The sequence below is a fragment of the Bradysia coprophila genome, unplaced genomic scaffold, assembly GCF_014529535.1.
Source record: "Bradysia coprophila strain Holo2 unplaced genomic scaffold, BU_Bcop_v1 contig_151, whole genome shotgun sequence".
Classification (NCBI taxonomy): Eukaryota; Metazoa; Arthropoda; class Insecta; order Diptera; family Sciaridae; genus Bradysia; species Bradysia coprophila.
The window spans coordinates 4,817,536-4,830,739 of NW_023503423.1; the positions used below are offsets into that span (position 1 = coordinate 4,817,536).

Here is a 13,204-nt window from a genome sequence, read left to right on the forward strand (position 1 = left end):
GTCTATCATAAGTTGTCTCGGGATACTTGTCAAAATATTTCTTTCTCTTTCATCATAACACTCTATGGAATCGATGCTGTTCGCGCTGTCAAAGTTTGGGTTTACAGTTATACTTGGATCACACCTATAGGAATATTGTTGTCAGTCAGCACACATCGTAGAAACGCCTGATTACTGTCAAACTTAAGTTATTGAAGCCTAATGCTTGGTTTCCTCTTTACGCTCCGTTTACTCTTTAAACAATAAAAAAGAGGATTGGTTTAGCCAAACGGAGCGTAAACGTACAAATAAAATTTTCGTTAGGAAGATCTACCGTGCCTGACAAGTCATGTTATCATCTCGTCAGGCACGCCAAACCTTCCACCTAATTTTTATTCAATTTTATTCTTCATTGGGTTCCAAAACCTTAATTTTACTCTCGTTAGGGTACACTCCTTATCATAGGTCATACACCGTAGAAGGATAGTGGATGCAAACTGCTGTCAAAATTAAAATGAAGGAAATCTAATTTCAAAATAAAGGGCTTTACCAATACCCTCTCCTGCAAACAAACTTCGTTTTGAGCCTGTCAAAATACCACCTTATTTAACTGTCGTACACCTATAATAGAAGTGAACTTTTCTTTTGGAAACATTTCATTCGTCCGCAAAAACGTTTTACATTCACTGTTTCGCCGCTAAAGAAAAATCGGCATCCCTTTTCCACTACGTGAATGTTGAGAATGGCTGGCAAAACGCAGACACATGGAAATACACAATCACTCTATATCCATCTCGTTTCGAATCATGCGTGTCTGATTGCAGCAAAAACGAGAAACATATTGAGTGCACAGATTTTCCCTAACAGTATTCGGATGGACCAAGTAACGGGTATCGATCTCTTTACCAAAAAAGCTTTCTCTTCATCTCGTCGTGTCGTTTGTCAGATGGTGAAAATCGGGAACATTTTTTTTTCCTTTTTATAAAACTAACAACGCAAATCGGTTCGCTATTCCGCGAATAATTCGAGTTGTGTATCCTGTTCATTTTCTGCTACAATATCAAAATTAAAATAAATTTCGGAAAAACAAGAATTTTTTTTACGAATTTCATTGTGAATGTGATATATACGGTATAATCAGATGAAAATGTGACCGATATATTGTGGATTGTGTGTAAAAAAAAATTGTTTGGTGTAAGAGAAATGGTATGACCACCGGTGGTTCATATGAAATTTAAAATTAAAAAACAGTAACACCATTCGAGTTGAGGTGTTCCTGTTACGTGTGTGCCCAATTGAAACAACATCGGGCTACACGGGATGCTCAATCATCAATCACTTGGACCCCAATCCTCAACGGGAAAGGTAAGAAAAATGCTGAACTATCGGGTGCTAAAGAAGAAAGAAAAAACGTTCATTGTATTGTACATCTAAAATGGCTAACGAATACCTCGACTCATAGATGTACAGTACACAGATCCCCATATAAAGCATAGATGATGATGATGATAGTACAGAAAGTTTTGATGCTCGTGCCTATACTGTGTAATGGAAAAGGAGAGAATTTTCAAGGAAAATATTCGCATAAATCATTTGACTTGATAGTATAAGTGTGTGTCAGTGGAGAAATGTTTTCCACATTGTGCCCTTTCGGTATAGTGTGTGTATGTGTATGAGTGTACATATTTGGAAAAAATGATGGTTGAATGAAAACTAGGTGAAGTTAGGATTTTGATTAATATGACACATAAACATATAAAACAGGATGGAGATGTTTAAAGAAATGATAAAAAAAAATCCGAAACATTCGTTGTTCCTATTAAGGGTAAACAAGCAACTTTCTTTTTTGTACGTGTGCGATGGCAATTTTGTCGTTTTAGCAGCACACACTTTTTCTTTGCTTAAAAGACATCGAGAAAATAACATACTTTTTTGCTTCATTTCGGTATGTTGAAGTTTCTTCGCCTTCTTTTTCTTAAAAAAAAAAATATGAAAAGAAAAACCAATTTCAAAACCATGTTTGTGATGTACAACACATTCAATGCTTTCCGTTTTATTTGATTTTTCCAACAATTTCCTCTTTTTTGTATTTTTTTATTTAAAAAAAAATGTTTTTCAACTCGAATAGTGTCAGCAGTTTTCAATTTATTTATTCGGCCTGTTATAACATTTAATTGAATGTCCCATATAATCGATAAGTCCCATTAGATCCATCAGAACTCACTCTTTTTTCTAGTTGTTCACGGTTACATCAGATGTGTATCAAATGTATTATTTCAATGCAGTGTGTCTGTATACGGCCCGAAGCAACTTAATTTCGAAAATTGTGATAAACGAATTTGATCTCGCGATAGGTTTTCCAGATTGATATAGTTGCTGTGGATGGTTTTTAAATGCAATTTTTAAACGAATTATGCATCGATGACGACCGTTTTGAATCAATTTTTCCATTAAATATTTTCAGTTCATTTAAAAATAATCTGAACAATATGCTCTGTATGCCAGTGTGTATTGTCTGGCAATTATTTTGTTTGCGATTGTGTTTGTATTTTTTATGAGCCGTTTTTTGTAGACATTTTTAGACTCATGAAAAACGAATAATAGTAAAATGGAGGGGGTAATGCAGATGGTACGAATTTTCCTATTAAAACCAACTTATCCGCCCTTATCATTTTGATAAGGTAAATGTGATTTCACGAATTTCACAAAATTTCACGAATTTCATGAAAATTTCACGAAAAATAGGCGCTGTAAATCACTGAATGGTGTTTCGAGAGGTACTCTAGCGGAAACGTAAAATCAGGCATATTTTCAGATCTTTGAGTCGTTGTCGTTTGTAATTGTTCCCTAATCAATTCGTTTAACAAATGAACATCTAGATTTTTATTTTGTGTCTTTTCTTGCAACTTCCAACGAACATTTTCGTTTGTTAAACTAAATTTTTATTACGTTGAAGTTAATTGCGGCTTGTCAACTTTCGGCACCCTGGACTTTACTTAAATCGTCGAGGAATGCCTCCAAATAAATTTCTAAAAATCCAAAACGGAATTCTAGATTTTTTGAAATTTATTTGGAGGCATTCCTCGACGATTTAAGTAAAGTCCAGGGTGTCGAAAGTTGACAAGCCGCAATTAACTTCAACTCGAACTACATCAACTACCAAATCAAGTCAGAAAATAAGTCTGATATTACATTTCCGCTAGTGTAACATTCGAACTATCCCAATTAACCAAATTCTTCCTTTCGGAAATCCCTCTCGTGAGTAAACAAATTTTCCCGCAGGTTAACAGTAAATCACTTAACAATGGGGCAAATGTTAGAAATTGTACTTCTTGTGCCGATCGAGGCGTAGCCGAGGTCGGTAAAAACACAAGAAGTATTATTTCCATCATTTACCATATTGCCAAGTATTGGTATTTTATTCAAAAACTTGAGGTAAGGTTTTGGATCCGTGAAGTAATAGTTATTTATCTACCAAGGTAGGTATGAAGGTATTTTTTCGCACTAGATGTCGAGGCGAAGCCGAGGTCGACAAGACGTCGTGTGCGAAAAAATACCGGTATACCTACCGTGGTAGATACAACGTTTTTCGCAATTTCGGGCCATAATCACCTTTCCAATGCAAAATATTACCAAAATTTCTACCAAACATTCACATGTAAACATGAATTCATTTGAACGATCAAGCAACCTGCACTATATACACATTGCAATATGATGTATAGAGACGCGCTAAATAAAATCAAGTAGTCAATGCTCAGTATGTACGCTTCAACAATACGTTCTGTATAATTGTGTGACTCTGTAGCCGAATGGCTATGGTCGTTGCTTGGTGTTTGGAAGAATTTTGGTGTTGGATGTTCAAATCCTGGTCTGTGCAAAGTTTTTATTTATAAAATTTAGTCTTTCTTAAAGGTACTGAGCTATGTAGCGTGCGAAAAAAATGTGAAAAAGCCCAAGTGCGAAAAAAATAATCAAAAATGCCACTGTGAAATAAATACCTTCAAAACGACATTAAATGGATGCATGGAAAGGTGATGATTATGGACCGGAATTGCGAAAAGTTAAATTTACCTCAGGTTTTTGAATAAAGGATTTTTTAGGGACGCGATGTGTATTGTAACGTGACAATCTACACATATAGTGCCTAAGAAACAATTATTACTAGGTTATGAAACTCACTTAAAATTAACACTAAATTGCTATTAACGTCCGGTAAGCACTTTGTCCCAGTTCGAAACAGTTATGTAAAGTGCACTTTACCCCGCACTGGCATGTATAAGAAATAAATTACTGTGGAAACGAGTAACTATTACTCGATTTCTATGAGAAATTTCCAAACACAACAATTTCCCGCAAGCAATCAAGTTATTTTGATAGATCATCGCTAAAATCTATCAATATTTTGCGATTTTAAACAAGGAATGAACTATAACATTCAGCTCATGAAAGCATTCGACGCTCCCACGGATAGGAAATTAAACATTCTGGTAATATTACTTACTCGGCAGAGCACTTTTCATCGTCATATCCTCTTTATCGTTCTTGCTATTTATCAGATTTCCGGATTTTACCGAACTATGTGGGTTATTATTGCTACAATGTTTCGCTTAACTATTTTCTTCACATTTATATATAGTTTACTTCTGCAAACTTTCCTTATTTCACAATATTTATCGGCAATTTATCGTTATTCAGTACAGCAAACTAATAAGCTGGGCATCATTAATTTTGAAATAATTTTTTACTTCGTTGCATTTTTCGAAGTAATTTTAACTGAGAAAAACTTTTTCGTTCGACTTGTTTATAAATTATACATTTGTTATGTTCAGCGTCGACGTTTTAAGTCTTAATTAGACTTTGTACAAATAGTAAAATAAGGATGAATTTAGATGGCAGTGTCGGTACTTTTTGTCTTTGGTTGTAGCTCTAGACAGAGTATGACACAGTGTGAAAATTACGCTGCGAATAGATGAATCCGGGGCACTTGTCAGTCACACCGTTTTAGTAAAAGAAAAACGAACCATAATCATGCAAGGATCTATTAATAAAATTTGCACGCTAAGCTAAAAAAGACGAATTTTAAAACCTTCCATCTCGAACGCAAAAATGAAGATGGTCCTCATATGTATAATGGTTTGAAGACTATTATTATGAGTTGTGTTGCTGCATCCCTCGCCTTCGGCTTGAGCTACAACTTATGAAAATAACAATTTTCAAACCAGTACGTACTGCATGATAGTTTATTCCATCTATTTCATTATTAGTTTAATTATTCAGTTGAATTGCAACCTCGCAACGATCCCTGACTGAACTTTCGAATGCCTCATACAAAATTGTAGTGATTTTTAACTCTTTTGGGAATATTGAGAATGTAGGCAAGATACCGTTGGGGAAAAACTATGAAAATTCTTTCATGTTGTTCGCTCCGTGCTTGTATCAACATTACATTCAACATTTTACACGAGAACTTTCAAACTTTTCCTCTTTATTTATGTAAATAATCAAATTGAAATCCCAGATGATTGAGTAGGTAATGTAAGTGTATGTGCAGCTAGTTCTCTTTCTTTCTATCTCGTAACCAAATCTCAAAAATCGTCTATTTGAATTCGACTTAGATTAAAACCGCAGCCTTTCCTTCAAATTTTGACTGCTGTCCCGAAAATATGTGAAACTCATATTTTTCTCATCAATCTGATTCTGATCAATAACGAACGTCAGTTGCTGATGACGGTAGAAAAACAGTTTGGAAAATATTACTCAGACATAATTTAAGCATTTGAGTTAAGTTTCGCCACCAAGGTACATACACCTTCTATCAGGGCCTATTTTTGGAAATTTATTTGGAAATTTTTACCAAAATTTCCAAAAAATTTCTAAAAAATTTCCAAAAAATTGCGAAAGTTCAAAAGTCGAATATTTTTATAATTTTGAACGGTTTTGACATTTGCTGAGTTTTGTCTTGCATTTTAGCCGGTTCTCAAAGTTTTTATTTGATTCTTGCTCAAATTAATCATGCTCGATATCATTATATTTCGAAGAGTGTGTCAAGAACCAAACAAAACCATTGAAAACCGGCTAAAACGCAAGGTTGAGCTCAGAAAATACCAAAACCGTTCAAAATTATGAAAATATTCGACTTTTGAACTTTCGCAATTTTTGGAAATTTTTTAGAAATTTTTTGGAAATTTTGGTAAAAATTTCCAAATAAATTTCCAAAAATAGGCCCTGCCTTCTATTAGCAGACTATTGTTTGTCAGCTTCACATGACCATATGACAACATGATAAAAGTAATAAGTTTTGCATGACTAGGGATAATACATTTGTTATTCGATAAGGGAGGAAGGTTGTTAATCTATCAGAAAAGATGGATTGCCAGTACATTTAACGAGTCTGTTACTTCATATTCTGAAACAAATTTATACAAAATCTTCTACTTCAATAATTTTAACGTTGACCTAGAGATATAAAGACATGACCACATGAGCTAGAGTTCATTGCCTATTTGGTCAGCGATGTCTATAACAGATGACATGTCGTCTGTTCGTTTCTATAAAATTGCGTTCTGTAGAGTCATTGGTTAGGATGATAAATCTATCTGTTTAAAATTTTGGTAAATCATGTTGGAATTGCTTCTGAAGCTATTTTAATCAATTTTGTTTATGCCACGGTGCCACAGTGCATCTGCAAACTTGTTCTGCCAAAATTTATACAAAAAAAACGAATTTTCAATCCGAAATTTTATACATTGCAGCAAGTGGTCGAACTAAATGGCTATGTGATAATAGTGGTCGAAAGTCGTGATGGTAAAATTAAATTATACGGTTCGCCCGCCGACAAAGACAATCTGGAAGTGGGCGACGAAATATTGGACGTCAACGAACGAAAACTGGAAGATCTACCCAGGGCCGAAGTTATTCGATACATACATGAGGTTAGCTACACAAAATCAACATTTTCACCTTTGAATGACCAATTTTTCTACTATTTTATTCTTGTTGTTCATTTTCAGTGCATACAGTCTTGTGTGATAAAGCTACGGGTCAAGCGTTGCAGTGCTAGACTTGGTAAGCATATTTTTCTATTTTCTAATAAAAAGAAATTCCGACCCACACATTCATTCTCGCCAGCATTTTTACCTTTGTTCGAATTTTTTTTATTTTCAAATTGCATTGTGGTGTGGTAGCGCAACTGTATAAAATTGTAGTGGTGCATTTGATCTTAAACTTAAAGAATTCTTAGTCATTCCGTATTGGAATGTAAATACCAGCGCACTATAACCACACTAATACAACGAAAGAGATTTTGTACGCGAGTTACCTGTGCTACGTTCATATATATATCCGTACCTGTTTCTCATAACACATCGCTGGTATAACAGTAAGATGCAACAAGAAAAACTGAATGTATATTCGTTCAGTGGATTTATTGTATGAAAAACCAAAACTTGTCTTTGCGTGTGTTGAGATGCATTAGACAGTTGTCTCTTTTACAGTGGCTTCGATTATTCAAATTAAAATTCCATTTTCAAGACAAATCTATTTATTGCAATTATATGTGCATATGTACCGGGGTGTACATTTGTTCGAATTAAACTTAAGTGCTGATATAAATGTAACCAGCTGCAATGTAATAAACAGCTTCGTTCATACATAGAGGCTGTGGAATTCCAATTGCCATTTGAATTAATTAGGTAAAACAAAAACCACCGATACCATTAAACCGTTAACAATAAATAGTTGCGGTCTGGTTAAATCTTTCCGGTCGGGTATCTTAGTGGAGAGATTTTTATTCGATGGAAAATTTATTGATTTCAAACCTTCGAGACTGTAAGTATTCTAAGATGTCAATGAGATCTATCAATATATCGATCGATTGTCCTATACGAAAATTAACCAGCAAAGTTTGAGTTACTAAGTCAATTATGTGTCAATTCATATGGCTGAAGATTGGGAGGAAAGACACAATGGTGTTTCACAACACATCGAAATCAATGACTAACCTAATTCGATTCTCGATTAATTTTTTGTGTGTCAATCCAGTCAAATAATACTCCTCTTTTTTCGCAATCGCATTCGTTAGCGCACCAACAATAAACTGCAACGATATGGGATATTTTCCACAAACATCGTAACTTTACGTATGTACGCGATGTATTTATTTTAGGGTACATACACATAGCATACTCACCGTGTGTATCTTCAGGTGAAATAGAATGTTTATGTATAAAGCTGCGAAACCAGTTAATCTATACAGTAACAACATTTCGATGAAGATGAAATAAAAAATGTGAACTTTTCGAAAACAATGCGGAAAAACTGGCACCACCCTGACTATTATTGTACCGATTGCAATACCCGAAATGATTACAATTTTTTTGATGGAAATACGGTCGAATGATATCTGAATTTGATAAATTTGTAGACCGTCCTTATAACAATTAAAACAATCGACTTTGAATTAGACATTGGACAAATAGACAAAAAATTATGATGTGGATTTCGCTCCGCTCGTAATTAAAATTTGAGTCTAGTGCTGAAAAAACCTCATTACAACACGAGTAACACATCATGCATTCTGCCCATCGAGAATTGAAACAGACAAAAGCAGAGAAATCCATAATTTTTATTGTAAAAAATCACTCCTACGAAAGGAGTCCTACCACATTGCATAGGGCATTGGACGTTTTAGTTTACACTGAAAATTACAGAAGCGCCATCTTTGTTTTCATAGCTGAATACGATTGTTTCGTGAAGTTTTACCCTGAAAATTAGAGCCCTTACAGAAATTCTATTTTTTCGTCGGTCAGTGAACGCGCTGAGTTAATGAAAGTAAATTTTGACAACTGTTGTTGCAATAAAAACCAAATTAATTGATTTTCACTATTTCAACACAATGTCATCACTCAAAAGTAATTGTTTTTCATCAACACGAAAACCTTTTTACATCAAAAATGTCAAGTTTCACTGACAAGTGAATTCTTCACGGACAAAATCGGCCGTGGAGAATCTAAACTCAGAGTTAACTTTGACAGTATTAACTGAGCGACTAAAGTTAACGTCAGTGAATTACAATTCTTGTACGCGCTCTTAGAATAGCGCTTTATTCAGCTGAAGAAAATTTGCTGACAATTTAGGACAAAGTCAACAAGATTCATGCCCTATGGCATTTGCTTACAAGTTTAACAAATAAAAAGAGTTTCTATTGTTCTCCAAAAAATGTGAGTCTCATATGCAAATTAGGACATATGTCATATTTCAATGCACGGTAGCAGAATTGTTTTTCTCCAACCCAGTGTCACAATACGCCATATTTCCTGATCCGATTGAGTGTTGAAATAGCTATTTATGCAACCGATTGATAAATGATTTTTTATGCACTAGATGTATGGACTGTCACGAGGCCTGAGTGCTAAAAAATCATTTACAGTTACATACATAGTTTTTTCAAAAAGGGCAACAAAAGTTTCTCATTTCATCACTGAGTTGAGAAAAGTACTTTTTTCCGCACTGCTCCTTCATTTACCCACTTACTTTTATTTCCGCATTGTGTTGTTTCCTGAAGTACAAAATCCACCTATTTTAACTGAATTTGAACCCCGAATGAGCCTATTACGAGACACATAATGAGTAGATTACGTTATCATGATTTTCGTCACATTTACTTTTTCGAAGTGATTTCACGTAGATTTCTTTTGTCTATTGCAACACTTGGCATATAATATCGTGTGTTTTGCTATTTCATCTGTTTACGACAACGACGACAAAAATAAGCGAGTGACGTTCGCTAATGCGGTCCTGCAAAGCAAAAGTGATGAACTATTGAAGTAAAAGAGTCGGTTTCGATCTATCTATCTAAGTCAAAATAAGTAACAGATTCGCTAATTAAATGATAACATGCTTGACTTATGCGTACAATTACAAATCGACAGGATCAACGTTAATTCGATTTTCTATTCATGTGGTTGTCAACTATGTGAAATTCTATAGCGTTGAGTTGATTAAGAGGTGAAAGGGTTGGCTGATGTAAAATCAGTATAAACATAGCTCGTCGTTGTTTTCGCTGTTCATTTTGACAAGTGATAGTTTTACAGAACACATTGAATGACCCAACGACTGGATTACACTAGTCAATAATTGAAGTCAAAGGTGAATTAATTTGGCTGGAATGGAAAGCTATTGAAAGTAAAATTCACAGGACATTTTGTTTTTTTTTTTAATAAATCGAGTTGATATGACAGTCAATTTGTCGTTTCAGTGTGTCTTTTGCTTTGAATGTCTCATCCTGTTCTATTACCATTTTACTCGTAGAATTTATTGAAAGACATATTGCCCCTCCTTCTTTCTCTGCAATCCCATGAGATGTAACAGCAAATACCAGAATATTAAAAAACAAATCCCCCATCGACATAAATATTTTCATTGTGTCATGTTTCTCTGTGTGCAATGCATTTGCCTCATCCTTGTCGATACACACAATTTATCCCCATTTAATCTGACCACCAATGACCATGTTTTTGGTTCGTTTAAAACTTTGTAAAATAACTGCAAACTTGCTTCGACCGGAATGAATGGATAGTCTGAATAAGTTTCAAGTTTCAAATGGAGCGAAAGTTTTGCATCAGATATTCGGTGCTGTTATTAGAATCCATTCATGTAATTCTGTTGCTTTAAGTGTACTGTTTTGTTATTTAGAAAACATGCATTGGATGCAATTTAGTCGACCGATGATGACCTTTGTTGAAGTGTAAAAATTTATCAATTGAATAAATCTCTAATCTAACTCTGCCATTCACAAGAGGTTACACTAAACATTCATTTAAATAGAATGCCATTTCTTCAACATGTTTTAACCATTCTGGCTTTGATCCTCAATATATTTTCACTCATTTAATGGTTGCAGCCGTTCCTTTGGCAACTGAACGCTATTTTCAAATAAATTTTTTCAACGCTTCGTTGCTCCGAATGATGAATGCAGCTCGTAAAAATAAAATGAAAATTGCACATCTCGTTTTCTATTACCACTTTCAGCTCGAGCTGAAAATGCAATTCACAGTAGATAACGCAATTTCTAATATGAATTGCATAGATTCTAATACGATTCTATATCGGGTGTGTGCGTGCATGTGCACACTTCAGTTTTCTTGCAATGTCCATTTTATGTTATAATCGAATTGGTTCTTATTGGCTCGATAGTCCGTGAAATAATTTATTCTGATTGAACCGACAAAAAATAAGAAAATTTATAAAATTTTGAAACTGTCTTTATCTTGTAAAATGAAACATTTAATTGTACATTGATTGCGCAAGTAATAAGATTTTCATTCAACGATAGCTCTTAGAGTGAATTATCGTTCGACCCGATGTGAATTTCGAATAAATTCTAATGTCCAGATGTTGAGGAGTCAATTCACTGGGTAACAATTTGAAACTTTTGGAAAGTACGCAAATGGTGGCATAATGCGTTGGATAGGTTTCGGTGCCCTGGGTTCGTAACACGCATCCATTGGTTCCTATGACGTCTGGGCTGACGCTGCCGCCACTTCATAAACAAATGTCATTTTTGTCTTCCCTCGATACTGTAACGATAGATGATAGAGGTCTGCATGCGTGTAATTATTTGGGCTCACGGCACCCGCGAGACATGTTACACAAGAAACTCTCCCGTTCCCATTGTAATTTAAACATTTTGTGAAGCGGCTGCATCGGCTCAACCGACGTCATTGGAACCAATGGATGCTAATTTCCAACTCAAGGCATGAACACACCATGCCACCATTTGTGTACAAAACCTATGTTACATAGCATTGATTTATGCATATGACATAATTGTTCCATCTATGAAGCCACCAGTAGTTTTGATTTTCGGATTTTTTGTTAGTTCACACCGTTGACTATTCAATTTCTGCATACATCATGTCAGTTGGCTAATTTATACAAACTACATAGGTATGCTAAAACTGTGTACCATCCATTCCAAAACTCCACTAGAATTAGCTGAATTCTGCTAAGCCCTGCAGCGACCAAATACATCAAAAAAAAAAATAATTTCGACGTTGATTGTAAATAACTCGCTTGTTCACGTTCTACCAGCGAGAAATTTGAATTTTTGATGAAAATGCAGGAAAATTGTCTGTGAAAACCTCGACATAAACTATTGTTAATATGAGAGGAAACTGACAAGATTTGTGTTTCGTGCTATGCTGATTATTTTCTCGAGAAAAGAAATGAATTTCGTTTAAACAGAAACAGAAGTGAATTTCGTTCTTTCTGTCTTCACATTGAATGGATATAAATGAAAACATACAAAAGCTTAACCACAATTTGAGTCACGTTAAAAAAAAGCGAAAAATCACCATCGGGTAACAATACTCACTCTTACATACATTATGATGTATACCCACCTAAATGAACCGTATATATTAATATCTTCATACACAACCGAACAGTCAGAAGTTACCTCTTCCATATAGAGAAAATTTGTGTTATTGTTGTATAGATATGTTGGTGGCCTACAAACAATTCGAAAAGTTACTCAAAGTTTAGTATGCGATTGGACATTTTGCTGTGCAAAATACATTTTCAAAACAAAACAAAACAAAAACTGTTCACGAAGGTGTCGTGTTTTTTTTGGTTTCATTTTTTTTTAGTTTTGATTTTTTTTTTTAATTTGAAGTTCGCGCATAATTACAAACGGTGTGAATGAGTAATGGAACGCTTTCGGTGGTGAACTTTACAAACAAACGTGATATTTTCAGTGCAATAATTTAGTGTATTCGATAATTAGATTTCTGTTTATAATTACGCGAATTATATCGATTTGTGGATTTATTTTGCTTCTAATTTGTATAATTCGCTGGACGGCAGTAACGAACCAATATGGGTCGGATTAATTGAAATATTTCTGTGGAGGTTGAAATTACACTGTGCAATCGAAATGTGAAATTGGAATTTATAATTGGAATATCAGTGCAGCACAAAACCTACTAATATATTGGAAATAACCAAGTTTTTAGTGTAACGTTTTCCAGTTAGAATCCAATGAGACAACATTCCTCTTACGTGGAGTTTTTTTGTTCTTCGTCGTCAATAATTCTCAACAAGTTTCTCACTTATAAATAAAATTGAATATCGGACACATAAATCGTCGTTCATCGTCATCATTGCTACATTTTGAGTACGTATGTTAAGCATGTCATCTTGTACACATTGTGGTTGTTTACTC

General features: G+C 34.5%; 1 protein-coding gene across 2 annotated transcripts in view; it reads left to right on the forward strand.

The window, feature by feature from the left end:
• Positions 1–956: 956 nt before the first annotated feature.
• LOC119074557 (MAGUK p55 subfamily member 5) overlaps positions 957–13,204 on the forward strand; it is a 72,683-nt gene continuing 60,435 nt past the window's right edge. Inside the window, exons 1-3 of one of the 2 annotated variants that reach the window (XM_037180755.1) lie at positions 957–1,344; positions 6,735–6,914; positions 6,993–7,047. In XM_037180755.1, the coding sequence (XP_037036650.1) occupies positions 1,300–1,344; positions 6,735–6,914; positions 6,993–7,047 (280 nt within the window). In that variant the 5' untranslated portion in view covers positions 957–1,299. Of the gene's footprint in view, positions 1,345–6,734; positions 6,915–6,992; positions 7,048–12,523; positions 13,157–13,204 lie in introns of those variants that run through there. The other variant, XM_037180756.1, reaches the window with a different exon arrangement.